At 40.1% G+C, this 27,702-nt stretch overlaps 1 protein-coding gene across 1 annotated transcript; it reads left to right on the plus strand.

Moving 5' to 3' along the window:
• Nucleotides 1-27,663, plus strand: ALG8 (ALG8 alpha-1,3-glucosyltransferase). Its single transcript, XM_040255620.1, has 13 exons — nt 1-151; nt 4,732-4,810; nt 10,261-10,454; nt 13,126-13,235; nt 14,244-14,311; nt 16,756-16,882; nt 17,436-17,539; nt 18,346-18,466; nt 21,088-21,227; nt 22,577-22,716; nt 24,006-24,103; nt 24,416-24,488; nt 25,546-27,663. The coding sequence occupies exons 1-13, from the start codon at nt 57-59 to the stop codon at nt 25,775-25,777; spliced, it is 1,581 nt and encodes a 526-aa protein (XP_040111554.1). The 5' UTR covers nt 1-56; the 3' UTR covers nt 25,778-27,663.
• Nucleotides 27,664-27,702: the final 39 nt, after the last annotated feature.

A 27,702-nucleotide genomic window follows, 5' to 3' on the forward strand; every position in this document is an offset into this window, starting at 1 on the left:
ATGCGCGGGGCGCTGCAGGCGGGTCTAGTTGATTGAAAGCTGGCGGCGCCGTAGCAATGGCGGCTCTCGGGATTGCGACCGGCGGTAGCAATTGGTTTTCGGCTTTGGCGCTCGGGGTGACGCTCCTCAAATGCCTTCTCATCCCTACCTAGTAAGGGACCCACACGACCCGGGGCTGGGCGGGGAGGCCCGTCGGTTAGCACGGGCGAGAGTAAGCGTGGATGAGAGGAGGAAAAGGAAGTCATGAGGTCGCGGCTACACTTTGCTATTGCTATGCTTCCCACTCAGCGCTTTAGTTATTTTACCTATGCACAAGAATCTAGTGACCAGATCATAGCTCAGGATGGCTGGAGTCATGTCTGGCAATGATTTTAGTGTTTCTGGGCTTCAGGGTCCTCTTCCTTAATATGCAGGTAAACAGCATCTACCGCCAACATTCATTCAAATACAGTATTTATCAATTGCCTCCTGTGCTAATATGCACTGTTCTAAGTCCTGGAGAGGCAGTTGGGGAAGACATTTACAGCCCTTGTCCTCGAAGGAGTTTTTGGGGGCAGATAGACGAACAGAAAAGTTTCAGATTGTGATGAGGTCTGAAAGAAGTTGAGAGCGACTACCCGGCAAGACTATACTCTTAGGAGATGATATTTGAGTTGAAAGCTGTAGGGTGCAGAAGAATAAGCAATGTGAAAAGTAGTTCCAGGTATAGGAAAGAGTAAGGGAAAAGGCCTTTTGCTAAGAAAGAACTCAGTATTCTAGGAAGAGAAAGTGACCATTGTGACTGAAGAGCAGTAAGGAATGAAGTAGACAGGGCCAGGTCACTCAGGTTTAGACCAGTGTTGACACGTGGATGCAAAACCAAGGCTGAAAGCATGGAAACAACCACCAGGTGTATACAGTGGGTACTCAATATTTACTGATGTTGGCGTCCACATTCTGTTCATCCTAATTTTTCTCCTTTGACTTTTTCCCTCTTTCCTTTTCTCCCTATGGATCTCCCTACCCCAGTTCCCAGTTTAGGATTTGGTTTATTGGTATCCTTTAGTTCAAGATCTTGGTGACCCCTTGTTGGGTATGAAAGAGCTGTGTGTATAGAATGTAAACACGTACTGATGTATATATAAGCAATGAAGTGTTTATGTAGGTTTAGCAAAATGAATTACAGGAGCTTGGGAAAAGAAGGGGTTTGGCAGTTGAATTTTGCAGAACTGAAATAAAAAAACATCTTTTCATTTTAAAAGCAAATTGGAAAAAAATCTTTCTAAATATGAAGAAAGTTCCTTTCAAATCCGAATGAAAGGGAATTTTTCTTTTTAACTATGCATATAAATCGATGTTCCTTGCTTTAGTTACTTCAGCCCAGAAATGTGTCTTCAGTGTGGTTATTTTGAATACCGCTCTTGGTCCAGGATTAAGAATGTGTACAGTTGTAGTTGATGGTCTGCTTCTCAAACAGGAAGCCCCTGGGGTGTGAGAGGGAAGCTGCAGGATAAATGCAAAAGTGTTCACCAAAATGTTTTTGTTGTCGTTGTTCAGTCAGCAAGTTGTGTCTGACTCCCGACTCTTTGCGACCCCATGGACTGCAGCATGCCAGGCTTCCCTGTATCTGTGCCTTTTTATACAGTTCATGGGGTTCTCATGGCAAGTATACTGGGGTGGTTTGCCATTCCCTCCAGTGGATCATATTTTTTCAGAACTCTCCACTCTGACCTGTCTGTCTTGGGTGGCCCTGCATGGCATGGCTCATAGCTTCATTAAGTTATGCACGCCCCTTTGCCACTGCAAGGCAGTGATCCATGAAGGGGACCAAGATGTTTACTAAGTGCTATATTATGAACCAGATACTGGGGCTGGGTACTAGAGGGGAGGAAAAAAATGGATATGACCCCTAAGGCTACAGAGTGTAGTTTTGGTTTGGTTTCGGTTTTTTGGCTGCATTGTACAGCTTGCAGGCCTGTAGTTCCCTGACCAGGGATTGAACCTGGGCCCAATGGCAGTGAAAGCTCTGAGTCCTAACCACTGGACTGCCAGGGAATTCCTATGTAGTTTAGTAAGGATAGCAGTCCCAGAAACAGATCAACATAAGTGTATAATTACATGACAATGCTTAGGTTTAGTGTTACGAAGGGAAAAAATGATATCCTATAAGAAGACTAACAGGGAAGACTTATTTATTTTTTTAAAGTGATGGCAATAAAGTACTTTTTAAAGTAGATTTATTTATTTATCTTTATTATTTTGGCCATGCCAGGCAGCCTGTGCTATCTTAGTTCCCTGACTCAGGTATCAAACCCACGTCTCCTGCAGTGGAAGCTTGGAGTCTTAAGTATTGGACTGTCAATACTCTGGAAGTCCCAGAGACTTACTTTAGATTGGGTATCAGGAGAGGTCTCTGACATATAATGAGGCCTGAAGACATACCTAGTAAATGTCTTTTGTTGAACATATGTGTGCATTTCTGTTGAGTATGTTGGGGAGGAAGAAATTTTCATTTACCCTTCTGGCCAGGTTTTTCTGGCTGGTCTATGAATTAAATTAACAGGATACAGATTAACAGGAGAAAATCAAACAAAAGTATAACAGCATGTACATGGGAGAGACTCAGGATAACAGAGTAACTTGCCAAAATGACTGAAACCCCCACCTTAAATACTGCCTTCAACTAAAGACAAGCGGATGTTAAGGGTAGTAGTTTGTGACTTCAAAGGGGAGAAAGGCAGTCAACAGGGAAATGGAAAAGCAAACGCTTGGTAAACAAATGTTTGCTGGGCCATGAAGAGACAGTGGGACAGAGTGGACTCTGATCTCTAGGCTCTGATGAATTTCTTCCACCACACCTAGCTCATATTCTTGACCAGCATCAGTGGTGATAGCTCTATTCCGGGAACAAAGCCCTTTATATAAATTCTTTAGGCACTTAAGAGGGTGCTAAAAAGGATTCCTGAGTCTTCTGCTTCTTAAAAATAATTAGCTTAAATTAATCCTCTTGCCAAAGAGACACATTTTGCTCCCCTACAAGAATATATCTAGAAATGGAAATGTTAGATCGTAAGATCATTTGTGAATTGTGATTCTGAGAAATCTGTAGGAGATTCGGGTGACATTGTCAGCAGGAAGTTGGAGATGCCTCTCTCTAGAACTCAGGAAAGAGACCAAGGTTGTATATGTGATTTGGGAGTCATCATTCCACAGTTCATAGTGGAAGCAGTAAGTGTGAATAAGATTGTCCAGCGCAGAGTGAGCTCTATAGAAAGACCAAGAACTGAACATAAGGGAACATGGGCTTGATGAATATTGGAATGGCAAGCCATGAAAGAGACATGGAGGAGCTTGGCTAGGAAACTCATCACAGAGTTGTCATTGTAGAAATGTATGAAACATTGGAAAGTATAAATCAGGTTCTGCTGTGGAACTCATTGACTCCAGTGAGTGGTAAATTCAACAGAATGTATGGGGCCCATCCACACACATATCAGGTGCTGTGCAAGATGTGGAGGGGAAATGCAGCCGTGAGCAAACAGAAAAATAAGCTTTTGCTAAAGAAGAACAAAGGGTGGCTGAAATGCACCCCAAAATATGCATCTTTGGCATAAGGATGTGGGGGGACCTATTAATTTGAGGAACTGCAGATAGAGGAGAAGCTCTGAAAGCTGTCAAAGTTACTTTCAATGGAATACATTAGAAAGGGGGCCTGTATCTGGAAGGTAGCTCTTACCAGAGATCACTTTTTCACCTAAGAGACTTACCCTTGAGGCAGAGCAGCCTTTGTATGCCGGACACTTTCTCTTCTCACTTTCCCAAGAGTTACCTTCCCCCGTCTTTGAAGCCTCAGCCCCCTTCCGCTCTCCATAGCTCTCAGAATGGTGAGATGAGCCTCAGTCATCTGGCCGCCTTATGAGTCTCGTCTCATATCTTCTGGGACTTCCGTACATATGTAAATAATTCAAATTTTCTTTTGGGGGGACTTCCCTGGTGGTCTAATGGTTAAGACTCAGTGCTTCCACTGCAGGAGACGTGGGTTCAATCTCTGGTCAGGGAACTAAGATCCCCTTTGCCCATGGTGTGGCCAAAAATAGAAAAGTAAATAGAAATAATTTGTCTTTTTTTTTTTTCTCCTGTTATTCCACAACTGAAGTGACTTAGCAGCAAAAGCAGCATTCTGTCTTACGTCAATTTAATTCTTAGGTAAGCCACAGAACCTAGAGGGGTTGAAGGGAAAACAGTTTTCCTCCCCTATAGCGCACGTACTTGAATATATTTATATTTAGTGAGTGGGAGACTAGTAAACAGTATTTGGAGATATGGGAAAGATAGGACCATTTTTTTCCCCCACCTTTTCTGTCTCATGAACTTGCCTACTCATCCTTGAAGATCCAGCTTTTGTGAGGCCTTTTCCAGATCATGAATCTTACTAACATTGTTTATGAACAAGAATAAGTTGTCTCTGAGCGATAGCCTGAGGGCCTCCCATAAGAAAAAGTAGGGGCTTTTAGGTCAGCCTGTGCTTAATTTAGAGACCCTTTTCACTTAGATTCCCCAGCTTTTCCAGAAGGAAGTCTGGCCTCCAAATAAGTGAAGTGTTTCAGGCTTATATAGTATATTTTTGTCTTTATAGGATAGTGAGCTGTGACTATGTAAGGGGTGTTGATCCATTTAAAAGCATAATTTTAGAAATGTGAAATTGATAAATATTTTGAACTCTCATTTTATTCATCTGATTGTTTTGAATAGCCATTCCACAGATTTTGAAGTACACCGAAACTGGCTTGCTATCACCCACAGTTTGCCAATATCACAGTGGTATTATGAGGTAAGTTGTTAACTTTAACCCTTACTATATAAATATTATTGACATTAAAAGAGTTCTCCCTGTGATCTTAGGTTGAATGGATCGTTAAAGAAATTGTATTCTTTCCTCATGTTACCAGACCAAACTGGGCCCCCCTTGCCTGGCACACACAAAACCAATCAGTCTACTGACCTGGGTCATGGTGAGGGAAAATGCAGTGTTTATTGCAGGGCGCCAAGCAAAGAGAATGGGCATCTAGTGCTTGAAAGACCTGAACTCTCCAGTGGCTTTCAGGCAAGAGATTTTAAAGGCAGCAGTAGGGGGTGAGGGTCACAGGGTACATAATCAGCTCATGCATATTTTTCTGATTGGTTGGTGGTGAAGTCATGGAGTGATGTTTAGGGAATCTTAATCATCAACCTTCTGGTTCCAGCCTGGGGTCTATGTGCTGTGGTCAGCATGTAGTCACCATCATCCACCAATTGAAAGTATTAGTTTCTGCAGAACAACTCAAAGATATGAGTCCAGTTGTTATCTATATCCCTTCAGGAGGATCTAAAAGTCCTGTGACTATTGTTCTAATCATTAACTCCTTGAGTTTGCTCTTTGGAAGGCCAAACAAGAAGTGGGGGCGTGGAGAATCTTATACCTGAGTAGACCCTACAGGGTTTTGTTTGGTTTCAGTCCCCCCTTTTCTTTGATACTCCTCAATTCCTGAGGAGAGCATGGTGGGACAAGAAAGGGAATAAAGGGACTTCCCTGGTGGTCCAGTGATTGGGAGTCTACGTGCCAATGTAGGGGACCGGGGTTCAATCCCTGGTCCGGGAAGATCCCACATGCCACAGAGCAGCTAAGCCCGTGCTCCACGACTACTGAGTCCACACTCCCTAGAGTCCATGGTCCGCAATAAGAGAAGCCACTGCAATAAAAAGCCTGCACTTCCCAACCAGAGAGTAGCCCTCACTTGCTGTGACTAGAGAAATCCTCAGGTAGCAACGAAGACCCAGCACAGCCAAAAATAAATAAAATTTTTTACAAAGGGAATAAAGTTTTGGATAGAGAGGTTAATCATAAACTCTGCAAGGGAGCTCAGTTTTAGGAGGAGTCAGTTTCATTCAGTTCTGCCCTCTGGCACTATTAGAGGACCCCTTTACTTCAAAATGAGTTTCCCAAATTTTACATGGGGAATTATAATATTTGCCACATCCTTTTTGAAACTATATTGGATAGGGAAAAAAGGAAAAGTAGATTCTAGGCCTGGCTCTGCAGCACCTAGAAAATATATTTCATCTCTCTGAGCCTTGGTTTTTCGTCGGTTACATGAGGATTTGGAATGAATTATTTCTAAGATCCTGTCTCTCCCTAGCATTTTGTGATTTATGAGGACAGGAATAATGAAATGTGATGTGTAAGTATCTGGCAATATACAAACCATTCTCTCCCATTATTATAAAAACCATGTCTGTGTTTTTATTTCTGGTGTGAGTTACTAACTTACATCTGATACTTCATGGAAAACAGACGTTAGCTCAGAAATTACTTGATCAAAAACAGCACTCTGATGTCAGGGAGGGTTTTTTTTAAGACAACTGCTAAACTCTTTCTGTGAGTTTGTTGTTGCCTTTTGGATTTTTAGGTCAAGTCATAATAGACCTTTGTACTGAAAAAGCTTGAGAATCTAATTGACCAAATTCCTTTTCACATAATAACACTGCAAGTATTTAATAAGAATGCTAAGGAACTTTAAGTAAGTAAGAATGCAAACCCGTGAGGAAACTTTATGTGTGGCCTAGTAGTCAAGAGGTTGGGCTATGGTTCCAGACTGTCTAGATTTGACTTTCAGCTCTGCTGCTTAATACCTGTGCTGGGCAGCCATGCATAGACTACTTGACTGCTTAAAGCCTCAGCATCGCCAACTATTAATATTAGATGATAATAAATAATTATTGGGATAAAGTGAATACAATGTATGTGATGTACGGAGAGTAAAAGTGCTCATTAAACATTACTAAAGGTTCTTAATGATTAGCATTATTGATAGAATAACCTTTAACCTGTATATGAAAAGGCAATCCCTTGTCTCACCAATTTTTCCTTTTATCTCTGACTGTTCCTTCTTGGTCTCCTTTGCTAACTCTTCTGAATCTAAATACTCTTTCAAAAGCTGGTTTCCTCTGGGCTTCTCTTTGTGGTTCTTTTTTCTTTTAATATTCTATCATTCTTTCTGGATGTTCTCTCCTTTACTCCTATAATTTTCACTACTACCTATTATTTTAGTACTCCTGAAAGTATAGTTAGGCCAGAGCTGTCACCTGTTATTCATTTATTTTAGATAAAAGAGGTTTATATGAAAAGAGAGTCTAGTAATGGTGTACTTCTTTGTTCTTCCTGCTCTCCTCAGCAGTAACAATGAAAGAAATCAATGGGGCAAAACTCAGTTGTCAGTGAGTCTCACAGAGGGATGGTAAGGTGTCTGCCATGGGTTTGGAAGGATCTTTCTGTCATACTGAGGAGAGTAGATATTGAGCAGTAGATTGCATTGTAGAGCCTTCCTTCGCCATGGCTTCTAACCTTCCTTTCTGCTCTGACCTCAAAAGGATTGGTCCCTTGGTTTAGAAAGACAACACCCAAGTAAATGTTTGTGGAATGAACACAATTGTTTTGAATCTTTGTTGACCTAAAACAAGTAGACTGACAGTTATTTTTCCAACAAAAATGGACTTACTTAGGATCAACAAGGCTTCCCTAGTGGCTCAGATGGTAAGAATCTGCCCGCAGTACAGGAGACCTGGGTTTGATCGCTGGGTTGGGAAGATCCCCTGGAGAAGGGAAGGGCAACCCACTGCAGTATTCTTCCCTGGAGAATCCCATGAACAGAGGAACCCGGCAGGCTATAGTCCATGGGGTTGCAGAGTCGGGCACAACTGAGCAACTAACACACAGACACACCCACAGGAAATCAACAGGAAAAAAAAAAAATCAAGAAAACTGCAATTCAGGGTCTTCAACTGTGGCAAGGTCCCTGCACAGCAAGGGCAGGAGAGCTCTTAGAAAGAGGGGAAAAGGAAGTTGGGAGGGCTGTAGTCAACAAAGAGCCATGGTTGTTCATCGGCTTGAGTTGTGGCAGCCTCGTTGGCTGAGCCAGAGAGACTTTCTTCTTCCTGTTGGGCTCTGCTGTCCTCCTGGGGCCCGAGACCTCCCCCTTCTGGTCAACATGTAGTCACCATCCTCCACTGAGTGAGGGTCTTAGCTGTTCTAGTAGCTTCCTGAGCTGATGGATTTGGAGTCAGGAGACACAGAATATGAGCCCCAGCTCTACCACATGTAAGTGACAGAATTGGTCACTTGGGAAGAAATGTGAGCTACTAGCTTGCTTGGCTTCCCAGAAGCCGTTTAGGTCAGAGGATGGCTGCACTGGAAGTTCCTGAGGTCAGGAGGACCTTCTGGGCTCAGCGTGCGAAGTCTCAGTGGGGAGAAGCAGCAGCATAGAGAGAGGATCTGTGGGGTTAGAGATAGCAAGGGAAGGACAGGGACACTGTTGTCTCTCAGGCAACACCTGTTCCTTTTCTCAGTCCTTTTAACGCTTCCTGTTCCCTGTTTTATTTAGAATAATAAATATGTCAATAAGTAGGAAAATCTTTTAGACTTCCAGTAAGATAAATGGCTCTTTAAAGGTAGTGTGAGCTCTGACATAGAAACTGTGGCTGGAAACCACGGATGTTAATAGTCTAAATTCCTGTTGAACTTCTTGAAATTATATAGACCAGTAATTGCTAAACGTTAAAATATATGTAAATATATCTGTACCCTAGCAAGAAGTCATTTTTAAGCATTTGCTACCCCGTATGTCTTTATAAATTATAAAAGTACTACTGTATTAATATACTGTAAAAATAGAAATTAAGAAGGATAAGATTAAAAAATAAAATTTCTAATATTTCTTTCCATTTTTCAGTGGCTCATCTTGTTTATGTCCCACATTGGAGATTTGAGATTAGAGAAGGAACATTTCATAAGGGAGAATTTAGTGGGTGATTTTGTAGATTGAGTGCTACAGAGAGCCTCTGGGCAGGATCAGGGCTGAGGCTTTTGCATTTTAAACCTGCCCGGGGCGTAAACAGGCTGCTTCTTATTAGGACCTAAAGTTTTCATTCTTCTTATCAGGAACAAACAGCTAACAAGTTATTTGAGTGTCTCTTGCCTCATTTTATAACACAGGAGAGACCCTAAATAATAGCCCCTGTGGGCACCAAATTAGTACCAAGGGAACCCTAGTGTACTTCCAGAAGAAGAGGAGCTTTCGATTGAAAAGAGCAACAGGTGCAGAGTAGAGAGAGAATTGCTATCCCAGCTCTTTAGGTATAAGATCTAGGTTTAGTTTTAGGGACAAGTGATAGAAATAGTAATCACTTTTATAAATTATAATAAATAATATTTATCAATACTTAGTTTGTATCTGATTCAGTACTATACATACACACACAGGTAAGATGTAATGCAGTAACTTATGAGGTGAGTATTACCATTCTTGTTGTATGAATGCAGGAACTGAAACAAAATACCAAACTATAGTACCGTAAAGTTTATATATAGTTTATATGTTTTTGTATAGTTTATATATTTTTCATATGATTTATATTTTCATTTAATCATTAGTGACTGTTTATTCATTTAACTAATGACTGTTCTTAATATATCAGGAACTTACTCAGTGTTCAAGATACAGAAATGACAGAGTGGTTTCTGCTCTGAAGGGTCTTATAACCTAGTGGAGCAAAAGATAAGTAGCATCAGTGTAGCATTTTGTCATTTATAAATATATTTCACATGTATTATCTCATGTAGTCCTCACAGTATCTCATTTTACAGGTAGAGAAATTGTGTCTCTGGAACAGAACTTAAACCCAAGCTAAAGAATCATTTGTTATGCCTTAATTCCATTTTTGGGGCTTCCCTGGGGGCTCAGTGGTAAAGAATCCTCCTGCCAATGAGGGAGACATGGGTTCAATCCCTGAGTCAGGAAAATACTGTGGAGACAGAAATGGCAACCACTCCCATACTCTTGCCTGGGAAATCCCATGGACAGAGGAACCTGGCAGGCTACACTCCATGGGGTCACAGAAGAGCTGGACATGACTTAGCAACTAAACAGTAATGCGCCCTTTTTATATTTAGGTGAATAGAACCATGTCCTAAGCAAATTCATTACTACAAGGTTTCAAATTCATTTCTTTTGAAGTACAGTTGATGCTAAGGAACTTGAAGACTACATTAAATAACTCAGGAAATGACTTTTAGTGTTCTGTTGAGTCCTAAAATAGAAATTTTTCTATTTATGGCATATTTTAAGTGTAATTTCATTTTATGTGTTTTTTTTTTTTTTGAAGACCAGAGAATGAAAATTTCCAATCTTTGTATCCTCTTTGTTTATTAGTTACTTAGGATATATCTGTCTTCTGTTTTTACCACAGGCAACTTCAGAGTGGACCTTGGATTACCCGCCCTTTTTCGCATGGTTTGAGTATGCCCTGTCACATGTTGCCAAATATTTTGATCAAGAGATGCTGAATGTCCGTAATCTGAATTACTCCAGCTCAAGGACCTTACTCTTCCAGAGATTTTCTGTCATCTTTACAGACGCACTCTTTGTGTATGCTGTCCATGAGTAAGTCTGAGGATGCTATTCCGTGTGGAAGATGTTGAGGAAATGGTATCAGATAGTATTAACCTGTTCTTCACTGTGGGCAAACGAAGTTCATATAATAGCAAATTCTAGGACATTTATAACTGTTGTGTTTTGAACTGCACAATGAGTAGTTACAACTAGCAGTCTAGCTGAATCTTGTGGGAAAAAAATGGGGGTTAAGGTGGGGTTACAAGGTAGAGATAGTACAAGATTGTGAATCTTGTGAAAAGTAGGCCCGAGTAGAGTTCCAGGACCATTTCTCCTGCCCAGAATGGCTCTAATGCCTCTCTTTCCTATCTTGTAGCAGGCCACCACATGCTGCTGTGACCTCCCCTGTTCTTTAGGATACTCACATACACACAACACAGCACACTCATGCACACACACGCCTAGTGCTAACCACCAGTGGAGTGTCCGTTCTAGTAAACTCAAGAAATCTTACTGAGTGCTTCTAGTTGCAGTCTCCGGATTCGTTCCCTCACAGAGACTCTTCGTTAATTTTAAGCTGTGTTTATATTAGATACTTTTATGTTTTGCACCTTTTACTTATAAGTTGCTTTTAAGTAGTCGAATACATATATGTAGAATGTTTTGCACAGTGACTTCCAAATAGTGAGTTCCCAGTCATTGTTGGTCTCTATTCTGTCCTAATACTTAAGCCTACTCATATGATTGTGACAGAGAAGTAACTAGATCATTTCTGTTTATGTGGCCTTCCTGAGTGAACCTCTTGCCCCATTCAGGAAAGAGTCCCTTGTGGGTGTTTGAACCTCTGCTTATTCTTATGGAATAACTCCTGTTTGGCTCCCTGACCTTCATTCTGTGTATGACCTGGCAAGAGTTGGAGGAGAAGGTGATATATCATGTACTCCTTTTAACTCAAAATGTTTAAATTCATTCTCCCAGGGCAGGGGTTTGCAGGCATAGAGAAAGAGGGTTCATTTCCATCTACAGTGTAAGAACAGCTAAGATAAAAACTTCAAACAAGGCACTCTGCGTAGATTAGTAGCTTACTTAATTTTCTCAATTACCCTGGAAGGTTACTCTCTCTGTTTATGAGGAAACTGAGGCTTCAGGGAGGAAAAGCAGGACACCTTTTCCTAGCCCCTGTCCAGCTGCATCTTTATTATGTCTGCTTTCACTTTTAGCTTTCTTTGTTTTCAGGATTTGCTGGTATTCAAATGAAACACATTTGAAAAAATCTTTTCATAGAATAATACATCCTTGTTGTCAAAATTTTGGAAAATAGCACATATACAGTGGTTCAGATGGTAAAGAATCTGCCTGCAAGGTGGGGGAACTGGGTTCAATCCCTGGGTCGGGAAGATCCCCTGGAGGAGGGCATGGCAACCTACTCCAGTTTTCTTGCCTGGAGAATCCCACGGACAGAGGATCCTGGTGGGCTGCAGTCCTTGGGGTCACAGAGTCGGACACGACTGAGTGACTAACACGTTCACTTTCACTAAAGTTAACGGGAACCCATATTCCTCCACTTACTGCTATCACTATCAATGTTTTGGTGCCTATTGTTTCAACCTCTTTTTGTGTCTGAATATAATTTTTACAAACTAGAAATGGATCATACTGTTGTCACCTGCTATTCTCACTTAATTACTGTATTATTTACTTTTAAATGACATACATTTTTTTATATGAGTTTTTTTAACTATTTGGGTAGTTGAAAGCTGCAAGTTTGTGTCTCTGTTCTTTTTTTTTTTTTCCTATCCCCTCCACCCTCTCCCAAACTCTCACCGGCCTATTCTTGATTTGGCTGGTTTGGTGACATATAATTTAGAATGCTGTGTTATCCTGGTCTGCATTTTTTTAGTCTTAAGGACTAAAATAGTGTGTGTCCTCTCAGTTTTCAAAATTCTTTTGGGTTTTTGGTGTTCTAATTTGTTTTATTAAATGAAGACTTTGTTTCAAGTCAGCGTAGCTGAGAAAGACACGGAACTGGCCCCGAGGACTTTCTTTCTGCTACCGCCTTTTTAGGTTCAGGAATGGCATGGACACCCCAATCCTTGTTTCTAATGAGCTGACAGGGAAGCAGCCAAAATTTTTGTTACCCACTGGAATTACTTGGGAACGGTGACACCCAAGGGCACTTTAACTGAAAAGTTGTCCCTATCACCAGAACTGGACACTATCACCTTTCTTTTTCTTCCCTGTTGATAACTGGCAGCATTGAGCTGTGATTTGGGTGCAGACCTATTGAAGGGCTACAAGAAAGTCTACTGGAGTCTCTTCCCTCCTTTTTAAAAAGAAAACCTTCCATGGTCCTTGGGGAGTAAATGTTACACTCTTAGTGAAAGCATCTAGGATATACTGAGTGCTCCATAAACAGTAGCGTCATTCCCTTGATCTTTTCTCTCCTCATTCCTCCCGTTTCTTCCTTCCTTTTTTTCCCCTTCATATTTGGATTGATATAAACCTTAGTTTTCCAACTGCTGTTCAGCCTGAATGTTGCTTTTCGATCATTCATTTTCAAAATAAAATAGTTCCACATTAAAAAGAAAAGAATGCCATGGACAGCTTCTCAGGAATGGCTAATAAAACACAACAGAATATATCAGAGCGCTCTGTACAAGCACTGTGACGTTCTAATGAAGATAGAAGTCGTTTCTGATTCTTTCCTCGTGTTCCAATTTAGGTGCTGTAAATGCATTGATGGGAAAAAAGCAGGCAAAGAGCTTACGGAGAAGCCGAAGTTTATTCTGTCAGTACTACTGTTGTGGAACTTCGGGTTGTTAATTGTAGACCGTATCCTTGACGTTTTATGCTTATTTATTCTTATTTATGCTTATTTATGTTTATTTATGTTCCCTTATTTATTTGATATGTACTAAAGTATAAGATTAATTCTTTCTGTAATGATGATTCTGAAATGTGAGCTGCTTTTGAAAGTGGATGTGGGATGGGTTAGTCAGTTCCCCAGACTGTGGTCTCTACTCAGCTTTACCACCCTCTGGTTGTAGAGCACTTTGTCCCTGAAAAGTTAGTGATGACGTTCGAGAACCAGGTAAATCACCGGGAAAGCAATATACTGGGATTTAGCTGTCTTTAGATTAATCTAATATACATATCTGAAATAGTTTATATTATTCTAAATACCTTTTGTAGAAAAGGGCCTATCACAGAATTGGATGTGAATCCCACTTTTCTCCCCTCTTGGCTTACCCCATGTTAATAGGCAAAGTTCTTAAATCCAAAGGGTCTGAATGTAACTAAAATCCAAATGGCAGAAGCCAGATTTCTAGTTTTCATAGACATAGCCAGGTGTGGGTGAGAGTACCTAGAGGTTGGTTTAAGTGTGACCTGAACTCAGATCTCAGTTTTGTCATCTGAGTGGTGATAGGCCATAAGTATAGTAATGCTCTGGGCTCTGACCACCTCACAGGTTCGTTGTATACTTACTGACAATGAAATGCTGCATGAAATGGCCTTTGGTAGCTGTTAGGTCCCTTCCTTTCTCATCCCTGATTCTAGAAGAGAAAACAAAACAAAACTCCTTTAGCTGTTCATTCTTTAACTTTTGGAAAATAGGGGAAGGTTTCCTGGTTTTCTACTTAAACATAAATTTTAATTTAAAGGTTTGTCCAGAATTTTAAAATTTATACAAAACACTATTATGCGAAGTCCAAACTGGTAGTAATATGTTGTTTTTAATTTACTTGAAAAGTAAGCACTTGTAACTTTGATGCTCAGTGTGCTGGCACAGTTCATTGTGAATTTGGTATCCTCTGTTTTCTTTCCTTGACCTAAGTCCAGATATTCATTTCCAGTACAATGGTTTTTTATCTGGATTAATGCTGCTCTCCATTGCACGATTCTTTCAGGTAAACACAGAATAGGCTAATTATATTAGTTTGGTTTTTAGCTTGTAAAGGTGATAGATAAATTTATTTGACCAACTGTTTTCCATTGCCAAGTGCTATTCACACTTTGAGTATTTCTCACAAATTCCGTCTTCTCTTTTAGTAATACTTTTCTCCATTTTACAGATGAGAAAATTATACTCTAAAAACTTGTTAGGGTGTGGCAGGCCTGAAATAAACTTGAGTTTCTATATTTGGTTCAGATCATTTGTCCAGAAAGGAAGTCTTCCATAGTTTATACAGAATAGTAACTATGATGGTGGGGCCTTACCCATCAGAAGCATGTAGCATAGTGTAATGGAAAGTATGGGATTTGGAACCGAAAGACCTGGGTTGAAATCCTGAATAACCCAAACAAGCTGTGTGACTCAGACAAGTTATTCAAAAGCATTGGTTGCTTCAGATTGGGTCCATTATATGTAATATCTTATTGAGTAAACCTTGCAACTATTGTGTGAAGTTGTTAAAATTATCCTCCTTTCTTTAGAGGAGGAAAACAGGTAATTTAGATTTCTGGATGTCTCCTCATCTCTGGGATTGGGTTTTAGGAATCTCCAGGGAATATTGATACACCATCAGGTGTGGGAACCATCAACCCAAGGCAAGTCTTCCAACCCTCCCAGCCTCAGTTTTCTCATCCATAAAATAAAATTGACCCTTGATACATTCTGTTTATTAAATGGGGCCACTTACCTCACAGGGACTTTGGAAAGATCAAACTCAGTAATCTTTTTTGAAGTTCTTTATCAACTATAAATGTCTGGATAAGTTTTTTTTTCTTTTAATCATTATAAGGCACACTACACCTAGATCATAATTGGTGTTCAATGAGTGAAGGGTGAATGGTTGTTGAACAAATGAACTAAAGTTTAGCTGTAGAACCAGCTGGACTTTTCTCTGAATCTTAAATAAATAATAAAACTGGTGGAGAGATTTAGAAGCACCCTTTGGTTTTGCCTTACCATTGCTGATTCGTCTGTTCTAGACCACACCTGATGAGACAGTGAAAGGAGGAACCTGGCCTTTCAGGGTCCCTCTGGCAGTTCCTTTACTGAACCCCAGGACCATTATCTCATTTGGTCCTTCCAAAATTCCTGTGAGGTAGGTAGAATTCAGACTTCTCTAGTCATAGTCAACTGAGTTTGGAGGGTTGTTTTTTTTCCCCCCGAAATCAGAATGCCTTTACTTCTCCTAAGTAGTTTGTTAGATCAGGTACTACTTACTGCCTTCAGCCCAGTTGTACTCTATGTTACCTAATATGTAATGTAAGATTTAAATGATTCTTTGTTAGCATAGTTTATCTATAATTATTCATATTCTGATTCCCAGATCTTCTCTGGAAATCAGCTCCAGCTATTGTTTAACTATAAGAGGGTGAAGGTAATTAACATCTTTGGGTCCCTTAGCGAGAATTTGTAGTGTGTTGTTATGCCAACGTATCTTATACCTCAACATCAAACTTAGTATTTAATAAATATTTGTTGAAATAATGAATTTATGAACCCACTAGGCTCACTGTAAAAGCTAGTTGGAATCAATTCCTTCTGTTCTCCTTATACGGGTCTTCCCTGCTGGCTCAGTGGTAAAGAATCCACCTGCCAAGTAGATGTGGGTTTGATCTCTGGGTCAGGAAGATCCCCAGAAAGGGAAATGACAACCCACTCCAGTATTCTTGCCTGGGAAATCCCATGGACAGAGGAGCCTGGCCGGCTACAGTCCACGGCATCACAAAGAGTTGGACATGACTTAGAGACTGAAACACCGCCAGTGTTATATTTCTCATATTGTACATCACGTTCCTAGAACTTATTTATCTTGTAACTAGAATTTTGTGCCTTTTGACTCCCTTTATTCAATTCTCCTTCCCCCATTTCTCACCTCTAGTTAACTACAGATGTAATCTTTTCCCTATGAGTTTGTTTTTGAAGTAATAATTGATCTACAACACTGTTAGTTGCTGTTACATACATAATGGCTCAATATTTGTATCCATTTCAAAATGATCACCCTGGTAAGTCTGGTTATAATCTGTCACCATACTGAGATGACAGATATAGTTCCTGACTACATTTTTCACACTGTACATTTCATACCCATGATTATTTGTTTTGCAACTGTACTTCATCTCTTAATCTCCCTCACCTATTTCTCTTCTCCCCTCACCCATTTATCTTAACCATTTTCAAATATAATAGAGTTCCTATACCCCTTTGCTCATTTTCCTGTAATATTACCATCATATGGTACATTCATCAAGACTGAAAAACCAACATTGGTACATTCAGATTTCACCAGTTTTTCCACTGACATCCATCTTCTGTTCCAGGATCCAGTCCAGGATGCTACATTATTGTGTTCAGTGTACCCTGAATTTTGAATTGATATTTCCCTTTTCAATCTCCTAGAAAAGGCATATGGAAGGAGCATTTCTCTTTGCTGTTCTCCTACATTTTAAGCACATCTACCTCTATGTAGCACCAGCTTACGGTGTATATTTGCTGCGATCTTACTGTTTCACTACAAATAAACCAGGCAAGTTTTAATGATTGTGTTATTTTTCTTTTTTTAATTTTGTCTTGACTTAGTGGCTTGCTTGTTAATTTTTATTTATTTATTTGACCACACTGTATGGCACTTAGTATCTTAGTTCCCTGACTAGGGATTGAACCCACGCCCCCTGAAGTGGAAGCATAGTCTTAACCACTGGACCACCAAGGAAGTCCTATGAAAGGGTTTTATGAGGTACAGCAGATATCTTTCAATTATTGATCCTATAAAAATGGGTAAAAACCCATTCTTACTTTTCTGTGTTCTTGCCACATCATAAAGATTGGTATACTATCATGCTGCTGCTGCTGCTAAGTCACTTCAGTCGTGTCCAACTCTGTGCGACCTCATAGACGGCAGCCCACCAGCCTCCCCTGTCCCTGGGATTCTCAAGGCAAGAACACTGGAGTGGGTTGCCATTTCCTTCTCCGATGCATGAACGTGAAGTCGCTCAGTCGTGGGCCACTACTAATTTGAGCATGTTGTATAAGCTATGGCTTTCCGTGCTCCTGTTTAATGATAATGGTCTTTTTTGTAGATGGATCCATCCGATGGAACAGCTTCAGCTTTGTCCGTCTTATTTCCCTGGGACTGATTGTTTTCCTAGTTTCTGCTCTTTCGTTGGGTCCTTTTCTAGCCTTGGTAAGTCTTTTATTTGTTATAAAGACATGTTTGGTGTTATTTAGAAAAAATAATAAAGCCAGGGATATATAAAATAAGCAAAACTACTCCTTTTTCACTCCTCCCAACTATGACTCCACAAAGATAGGATGGTATTCTTTCAGACATTTTTGTGCCTATGCAAATATGTATGTGCATATATTTGTGTGTTTAACAATATGTCTCACACAAACACACACACTCACACAGAGTTGATAGTAAGTATTCACAGATTTCTGGATTTGTTTATTTGCTTGTTTGCTATGTTTTATTTGTAACCCCAAGTCAGTCCTCAGTGTTTTCCCAGGCAGTCATTGACAGCAAACATTCTAAAAAAGAAAAAGTGCCTAATATGTTACAGATGTTCAGCAGGTGTTTTTCCTTTTTTTGCTTCTTTCCTTGTTAATTTTAATTGCTGCTAAAACTGGGAAACACTGCATGTCTCGTCAAGCCTTCTGCATCATCCCCATTTCTTCAGTAAACTTGGTGAAGCTGCAGTCTGTGTTCTCCTTTGCCCCTTAGCAATTCTTCCATTATTATATTATATATTATACACACTATCGGATTGGTATTCAAAGTACTTTGATATACCTTGTCAACATGACAGATGAGAAGGTTGGACAAAAAGAAGTTCTGTGAACTGCTCAGCATCACATAACTATTTCCTTGAAGGAACAAATACTGGAACTCAGACCTCATAACTTTCTTCACACGATGCCACAGATAGTACCCTAGTTCTCTTTTTTAATTTAGAAAAGATTGATCACTGTTTAATCTCTTTTCAACAGAACCAACTGCCTCAAGTCTTTTCCCGACTATTCCCCTTCAAGAGGGGCCTCTGCCACGCATATTGGGCTCCAAACTTCTGGGCTTTGTACAGCGCTTTGGATAAAGTGCTGTCTGTCATTGGTATGGTAGCAAACGTTCTTACCTTTCTTTGGAGGGGCCTCTCTGCACGTGGTCTGTGGGATCTTAGTTCCCCAACCAGGGATCAGCCCGGGCCCCAGCAGTGAGAGCACTGAGTCCTAACCGCTGGACCTACGTGGAGTTCCCTAAGCCTTCTTACTTAGACTGTGAATATTGCAAGGGCTAGTCACATTGAGAAATGGAGAAAAACCCCTGCTTTGTCTTGTGAATGAGGCTGAACTGTTTGTTCTCCAGCCCCGCGTTTCTGCTCTCAGGATAAACAGAGAAGTGGTTCTAGGGACTGAGACCTCAGTGCCGGAAACAGACTGCGTTCCTAAGGCTTCCCTGGTGACTCAGAGGTTAAAGTGTCTGCCTGCAATGCAGGAGACTCGGGTTCAGTCCCTGGGTCAGGAAGATCCTCTGGAGAAGGAAATGGCAGCCCACTCCAGTATTCTTGCCTGGAGAATCCCATGGACAGAGGAGCCCGGTAGGCTACAGTCCACGGGGTCGCGAAGAGTCGGACACGACTGAGCGACTTCACTTTCACATTGCGGCAATGAGATGGTTGTTCCTTTTCTTGGGAATAAAATATTTATACATTTTCAAAAGGTAATTTTTACCTTAAGTAAAATGTGTTTCAGCAGTTATAACCTTAGTTTTAAACTTCAGAATGTGAAGAAGCTTTTTTAAGAATGTGTAAGTCATGATTCTGGGTATTAAAAATAATGGTAGGCATGCATTCAGCATGAGATGAAAGAAAGAGAAAACTTAGCCTATGCTTTTAAGTTTGAGATGTGATGAAAAGGAATTTATACCTTTAGATGGTTCTGAAAATAACTGACTGTAGAACAACTCACAGTCTGTCATCTGTGAATACAGCCTAGCGTGATGGGAAATGGCAGGATCAAGAGAAGGGCAGGCAAGCTTCTGTAACCGGACAGACAGTAAATATTTTAGGCTTTGCAGGCCACATAAGGTGTTTTGTTGCTTGTTTACAACCATTAAATGTAACAACTTATTGTGAGAATCAAATGCAACCATAAAGACATGCCAAGCTGTCAGTAGCATGGGCTTTGGAACCAGACAGTACTGGATTTGAGTCTTCCACCTAAGTTGTGTGACTTTAGGCATGTCGCTTATCTTTTTGTGCCTCAAGGAGCTAAAAGTAACGGCTGCAAAGCCCTTGGCATATGGCAGGTGCTTAATGCATGGCAGCTGCTATTACTGTTTTGGACACGTACTTATGGGAAATCATAATTTGGTATTCTCACTCACCCATTGAGCCCAACCTTGATGTATATGGCATCTTATAAAGGAAGTTCTTAACACTTCTGAAAACTTTAAATGACTGGCATAATAGGAGGTACAAGGGCCACTTGTCTTATCTGAGTCAGGAAACTGTTGGACCCCATCTTGTGTATCTGTCTCCTCAAGGATGTTGTAAATGGAAGGCCAGTGGTAGATTAGGCAATTCTGTTTCAGGCAGGTAATTAGCTTTAAGAGAGAATCTGCAGGCTGAAGTCAAAAGGGAAGAGGTGCATGAATAGAAAGTATTTTAGTAATCTACACTTTTCTCACATGTCACTAATTTTCAGTGGCACTAGATGGGGCCATTCAGATGCTCAGACCATCTTTGACTCTTCTGTTAGCTTGTTTGGGCTGGGGCTTGCATCGTTATCCTCGGACTTGGTTCATTTAGTAAGTATTTCTTGGAATGTTACGTTATGTGCTGGGCATAGAAAAAAATTGTCATTCCTGCCTTTAAGGAACCCAGTGTAGGAGAGTAAATGAACATATAAACAGATACAGTGCAGCATGTATAAGAGACCACCTTAGCCCACAAGAAAATCAGCTTTATGTCCTGAGTTAGGAGCTTTCATAGGTAAGGGAATTAGGAGTTAGCTCTGTAAAGTGAGTAGGCCATTCTAGGCAAGACGAGTAGTCTGTGCAGAGGGACACAGGTGTCTGAGGGGTATATCAGCTCATTGCAGCCAAACTATGTTTAACAAGGTGAAGCAGATGAGTCTGGCAAGGTGGGAGGGGCTAGATCATGGAAGATACTGTGGACTGTGCTTAGGAATATGGACTTTATCCCATAGTCAAGGAAGGATTCAAAGCTGGCTTGTGACATGGTAGTATTTGAGAAAGCTTGCTTCATTTTAGAGATGAGAGCAAATTGCTGTCCATGCTACCTGCCAGCGAGGTTTCCTGTTCCAATATAGACAACCACACTGTAAACCAGAGGTATTTTAGGTAGAATATTGTGGGACTGAGTTAATGAAATCTTGACCTTGAAGCAGTCATAAGATTTAGTAGCATATTCTCTTTTTTTCCTCGAGGAATTGATTGGTAAAATATGGTGTGAAAGTGTCAGTTGCTCAGACGTGTCCAACTCTTTGCAACCCCAGGGACTGTAACCCACCAGACTTCTCTGTCCGTGGGATTCTCCAGGCAAGAACACTGGAGTGGGTTGCCATTCCCTTCTCCAGGGGATCTTCCCGACCCAGGGATCTAACCCAGGTCTCCGGCATTGTAGGCGGATTCTTTACCAGCTGAGCCACCAAGGAAGCCACATAACACATGGTATGCCCTTGATCAAAACAAAATGTCTATTTACTCTGTAGGTTTAGAACTGAAACTTCTTGACCCCAACAAGATTCCCAAGGCCTCAATGACAAGTGGTTTAGTTCAGCAGTTCCAACACACAGTCCTTCCCTCAGTGACGCCCTTGGCTACCTTTATCTGCACTCTGATTGCCATGTTGGTAAGAATTCACACATGGTCCTCGGTTCTTGAGTTTTCTCTCCTTTTCTTTTGTGTGGCTGGTTGAATTTCAAGTTTTCCTAACCGTAGGATAAATTCCATGGCTATAATCCTGCTGCAGATTGAGGCATTTCCTAGCAATTCTTAGGGTAACTTTGAACACCATAAGGAAGGATTACTAGTAAAGCCTCTTTGAGAGAGGTCCTCACGAGAGGCTAATAGACCATCTGTTCACCATCAGATGAAGAAGAATGAAAAGCCCAGGGGGGCATCCTGGACTACACCGTGGAGAAAGAGGACAGTGTAGTAAGGGCATCAGGTTTTTGTTTTCATCCATGGCAAACTAATCAAAAGTCTAAATTTTTCTGGACTGCCTGGATATTTTGTCTTGATAATGAGCTGAGATGACACAGTGGCTGTCTGAGCATCAGATAAGAATCTTATGAGTCAGATGCTGTTATAGGCACCATTCAAAGTTGTTTCTGTTAGTGATCATGATGAACTCAATTTCGTGATATAATTTTAGAAATCAGTATAAGTAACTCAGTCATATCTAATTACACTCAGTTTTAATTTTTGTTTCTGAATAATCAAGCCTACTCACAAGACACCTGACCCCACTTAATTGCATGGCAGTACTGGTAGGTAATTAAGCTCTGTTGGCCTATTTATCCACATGTTCTAACTGAGGTTAAACTTTTTCCTAAAATTTCAGCCTTGTAAGCTGCATGTGGAAGGCCTTGGATTGCTTGTAAATTACACTACTCCAGCTCACAGAGTTAGATGTTTGCTTACTACTATTAAGATTTTTTTTATATGGACCATTTTTTAAGTTTTATTGAATTTGGTACAAAATTGTTTATTTTGTGATCTGGTTTTTTGGCCATGTGGTATGTGGGAATTGAACCCACACCCTCTGCATTGGACGAAAGTCTTAATCACTGGACCACCAGGGAAGTCCCTGGTGTTTGTTTATCAATATGCTAAGATTTAATTTATTATTAGTTCCACAGTATCAATGAACTTTTTTAGTTTGACCTAATAAGTTTAGTGACTGTTAGTTAACTAATTATGAAGGTGTAATAGGGGGTTATACTGGCTATCCTAGAACTTAATTTATCATTTCTTATTAATTTTAATGAGTTAAATATATATTTCCAAATGCCTTTTTCTGAGTAGTGTTTCTGTGTTAACTTTTGGTGGACTGTTCACAAAGCAAATTATCTCAGTTTGATGGAGAATAATGAGCTACTGTTTTTCAGAATGATGTAAATTATATTCACCTAATGATGTTTCAGTAAAGCCTATTTTAAATGATACTGAAGTTTTATCTTTGCCTATTGTTTCTAGCCCTCTATTTTCTGTCTTTGGTTTAAACCTCAAGGGCCCAGAGGCTTTCTCCGATGTCTGATTCTTTGTGCCTTGAGCTCCTTCATGTTTGGTTGGCACGTCCATGAAAAAGCCATTCTCCTCGCAGTTCTCCCAATGAGGTAAGCTCAGTTAGTGAGCACTTCTGGCATATTTCACAGTGACCCTGTTGTTTTCCGTTTGATCTGTCCCTTGACGTGTTCAGTGGGATAGGCAAAGATGTGTGGGAACAGGTTTATACCTAGACAGAACAGGGATGCTTAAGTTGGGATCCTTGGACCTGTGAAAGTTCTAAGATATGCAGAACTGCCTGTATTGTCCCTGCATTTTTTGATAAGGGGTCCTGTGCTGATTAAGAGTCATGATACCAGTCTGTTACTGCTGAATTTTGAATGGCAGCATAGTATGAAAAAACATGGTATTTGATGTCATCACACCCACAGTTCCTTGTTGGGGTGGTGTTTAGTCAAAGTAAGGAGGGAGTCCATTATGGAATAATACCTAACATACACACAGCGCTTCAGAGTTTTCAGAACTGTTTTTGTTGTTTGCTGGGATTTTGTTTTGTGCTTTTGTATTCTTTATTTTGAGCCCCACAACAGCCTATAAGATAATTAGGATAAATGATTATCCCCTGTCTTTATAAAGCCCCAGAAACTGGGGCTCAGAGTTTGACTTATCCAAAGTCACACAGCTAGCAAATAGCAGGATTAGGACTTTAACCTGAATCTTACCATAGTGAATCTTAACTTCTTTTCACTGTGCCATGCTAAAAAAGAAAAGCACAATGTGTCCATTTTATATACAATTGAAACCCAATTACATGGATGGTAATAGAATTAGCCCTTTTCTTAAGCTTTTTCTTAAATCCTGAGAGACATCATTTAAGCTCTGAAAGAACATTAAGCGAATATGTCAGATCAGTACATGTCTTGTCTGAGTTCATTTAGCAACTTGGAATTTCCAAAGTAAAAAATAGGGCAAAATTCCTAATGTCTTTAGTTAGAATTCTAACTGAACACCAGCACATGTGGGGCATTGTCCCAGAGAGGAGCTATAGGATTGGAAATAAAACTCTCAAGTCCAGTTTCCCTGTCTACCACCATTAGGCAGCTCCCAACCCCACAATATTCCTTTCTTTGAGGAGGCAGTTACTCAGAGAGACAAGATTCTTTTTTGAATGTTCCATGATTCAGTGTAGTACATTCTTCTATGTATTGCTTCAAGTTTCCCACTAAAAAAATTAATATTCTCAATTGAATTGGACTTGTAGCAAAGATCAGTATGTTATTTTATGCAAAGCCAGTTCTAGAAATAATATTATATATATTATAGCTATTTGCAAGTATAAGCTTCATTTGATGTTTTAATGAATTACACTAAGAATTATTATGAGAATTTTTATTTTTAGCCTCTTATCGGTGGGAAAAGCAGTAGATGCTTCGATTTTTCTGATTCTGACCACAACAGGACATTATTCCCTCTTCCCTCTGCTCTTCACTGCACCAGGTAAATAGCTTCTTTTTAAGACAGATCTATTTAATTGTCATGCTTTTACATCAGCACATACAGATCAATGCTATCTGATTTAAACTACCTTTAAGTCTCTTAGAAAGAGAAAGCCCTTCCATTCTCTTAAGTAAAACCTCCAGTATATCCCTAATTCTCAGTATCTTTAGATGTCACAAAAATGCATAGTTAAGCTCAAAAAGCATTCCTAGTACTATATAGCTGTGTCATTGTGATTATATTCCCTTAAGTATCATAAACCTTCCTCTTGCCAACCTAATCATCATATGTACCTTTTTATTCTTTTAACAGAACTTCCCATTAAAATCGTACTCATGTTACTGTTTACCACCTATAGTATTTCCTCACTGAAGACTCTGTTCAGGTAATCTGAAAAAGTACATTTAAAATTCTTTTTACTCTTGTGAAAAGTTTCCTCCTAAATGATTAAGTCTTTTACATTTTAATTTTTTAACTATTAGTGGTAATATCACAACATTACAAAATATCAGCAGTAGCAGGAGAAATTACCCATACTCCATCACTCTGAATAAGCCAGACACAAAAAGGAAAAATATCGTATGATTTCATTTATATGAAATATCTGCTGCTGCTGCTGCTAAGTTGCTTCAGTCGTGTCTGACTCTGTGCGACCCCATAGACGGCAGCCCACCAGGCTCCCCCGTCCCTGGGATTCCCAAGCAAGAACACTGGAGTGGGTTGCCATTTTCTTCTCCAGTGCATGAAAGTGAAAGGTGAAAGTGAAGTCACTTAGTCACGTCCAACTCTTTGTGACCCCATGGATTGCAGCCCACCAGGCTCCTCCATCCATGGGGTTTTCCAGGCAAGAGTACTGGAGTGGGTTGCCATGAAATAACTAGACTATGCAAATTCATAGAGACAGAAAGTAAATTAATGGTTACAGGGACCTGTGGGAGCGGTGGTTGTGCTGGATAGGGAGCTATTACTGCTTTAATGTCTCCAAAGATTCTTTTTGGGGTGTTGAAAATGTTTTGAAAGTGGACAATGGTTATGGTTACACAACATTATCAATATATTTAATACTACTTAATTACAGTAAAAAATGGTTAACAAATTGTATATGACTTTACCAAACAAAAATTATGTACTGATTACCGTATTCTTATTCCAACGTCACAGTATCCAGCCCCCTTTCCTTTTCCAAATGCATAGCTAGTTCTCCCTCAGCAACTTCAGCTAAGTGATAGCATTGATGATGACTGGATAATTTGGATTGTTGAGTTAACAGAATGATATAGTTTTATCACTTTTCTCTAAATGTGAAATTTTTTGCATTTTTTTGACTCTGGCTTTAGCTGCACTGCACATCAAGACAGTGCGGTTGGGCAGCTTTAGTTGGGAAATGTTTGCAAAAGCAGAATGACTCATCTAAAGTCAGACTTCTCTCCTTTTTTCTTCAGAAAAGAAAAGCCTCTTTTTAATTGGATGGAAACTTTCTACCTCCTTGGCCTGGGACCTCTGGAAGTCTTCTGTGAATTTGTATTCCCTTTCACCTCCTGGAACCTGAAGTACCCGTTTATCCCTTTGTTACTGACCTCAGTGTATTGTGCAGTGGGCATCACGTATGCTTGGCTCAAACTGTATGTTTCAGTATTGACTGACCCTCCTGTCGGCAAGACAAAGAAGCAATGAGTAAAGGAACTGCTTGGATGTATTCCAAGCAATTATTTCATGGGAAGTTAATCAGAACTTGAAGAAAGTTGCTAGTAGCATGAACCATTCATTTCAGTAAATCTGTGGGAGGACCATTCTTGCAAACTTGGCCTTGCCCAGCCTAGCAACCTGATTGTCACCATGGTGAGAAGCCACTTGTCCTCCATAAGCAGTGAAATACATCTGAAACAAATCTCGCCTTCCCCTTTTAAAATTGTCATTGAGACTGCTGTGCTTGCTCCAGACAAGAAGGGAGACTGATCAACAGCATGATTTTCTGTAGCCTATGATAACCATCGTCAGGATATAAAGCATAATCAAGATCATGTGCTAAGGGAAGTATAAATAAAATACCATTTTGTATTTCTGCACAAAAAACTTTTTGGATTATTTCCAGCTCCTCCATTTCCTTGGTGTGCACACTAGCAAATGGTGTGCACTAATCCCCATTCTGTACACCTTGTTCCAGGAGGTGCTTTTTTTTTTCCATTGAAATTATGCATCGACAATACTCACAGAGACAGAATATTTAATGATCTGTTTGGCCTGTCAGCGGAGATTATAAACCACTCTGCTCTTACACTGAGTTAAGGACATCTTCTACAGTTCATTTATTCTAAAAGCAAGTACTCCAAATTCAATAGGGTCACTCCTTAAACTTTCCTGTGTGAACAGTCTTAAGTGTTTTTTTTTCCCAGCCCGATCTAGTCCTCCCTCTACCTTGAGAGTACTTCATACACTTTAACCAGGACCCCAGGTTGCCTAATATCTGCAGCACATTCCAGTTCAGCCAACATTTATCTAGCTGTCGCTAGGAACTTTCACGTTTTATTCCCCCTAAGAAGATCAGAGAGAGTCCAAGATCAATAGAATTCTGGGATGCTAATCCCGTTATCCATCTCTTAAATTCACTCTATTTTCCAAGTCTTCTTTTGAGTCTCATTCAGAGATAAAGATGGGGATTTTTGCCAAAGGACTGGGGGAAGCCCAGCCTCTCTAGCCCCTTTTCCTCGCCACAGTTCCCCGTTGTGCCACGTGCTCCAGCTGTCCCAACAACGTAGAATTCCCGGTGTGCTGTGCTATTTCCTACCTCTGCTTCCTTTCATTTCCTGCCACTTCCTTTCTTTCCTCTCTCTGCTGACTTTTACACCCTATCACTTGATTGTCTGCACTTCAAGATTCAACTTCAAAATGCCATTGCAAAATGTTCTGAAATCTGTAAGTGAAAACAAGCAAAGTTACTATCAAAATTTAAACAAATAAGATATATATATGAAGCCCATTTTTTTAATTTGCTGTTTAATTTTATATGCAGTGTACCAAAATTTAACAAGTGGAAGGAAAAGAAAAGTGGGAAGGACTTGGTATTCTTTTTTTTTTTTTTTTTTAGGACTTGGTATTCTTGATTACAATATAGTTTCCCAGGTTGAGGAGATAGAGCCAGAACTGGGAGGGAACAAGACGCCCTCTTTCCAGCCCAACACTGGCATCGTTCTCCTTGTTAACAATTCCCACCTAGAAACTACTGTTTGTGAAGGGAGCACTTCATTGTCAGAGAGAATTGCCCCGTATGTGTAATCCATACAGTTTCCGTTTGCATTTAATGGGAGAAAAAAACATTCTATTAAAATCTTTGAAAAAGATGTTTTACTCTTAAGCGGTTAGATAAAATTTCTCTTCCAGTATAATCATGGTAAAAATAAAAAATTATTTCGGCCCACCTACCTGCTTTTTTGTGCTCCAAAGAAGTGGGCTACTGTGCTAATGACAACTGAAATTACAACAATTTTACAACCTCAAAAACCTGAATCAATATAGCCTTTAGTTTCTCACAATAAAGTCCTGTATGTGGCATCTCCAGTTTATAGAAAGGTCAGTAAATGTTTTTGTTTTGGTATTTTTTC

The sequence above is a fragment of the Oryx dammah genome, unplaced genomic scaffold (assembly GCF_014754425.2).
Source record: "Oryx dammah isolate SB20612 unplaced genomic scaffold, SCBI_Odam_1.1 HiC_scaffold_15, whole genome shotgun sequence".
Classification (NCBI taxonomy): domain Eukaryota; kingdom Metazoa; phylum Chordata; class Mammalia; order Artiodactyla; family Bovidae; genus Oryx; species Oryx dammah.

Bases quoted from the DNA above. Each gene is read 5' to 3' on its own strand.
- ALG8 (XM_040255620.1), top strand. From the start codon at position 57: ATGGCGGCTCTCGGGATTGCGACCGGCGGTAGCAATTGGTTTTCGGCT. The intron at 16,883-17,435 runs GCAAGTTTTAAT...TCTTTTTTGTAG, and splicing joins TTTCACTACAAATAAACCAG to ATGGATCCATCCGATGGAAC. The intron at 18,467-21,087 runs GTATGGTAGCAA...TTTACTCTGTAG, and splicing joins TAAAGTGCTGTCTGTCATTG to GTTTAGAACTGAAACTTCTT.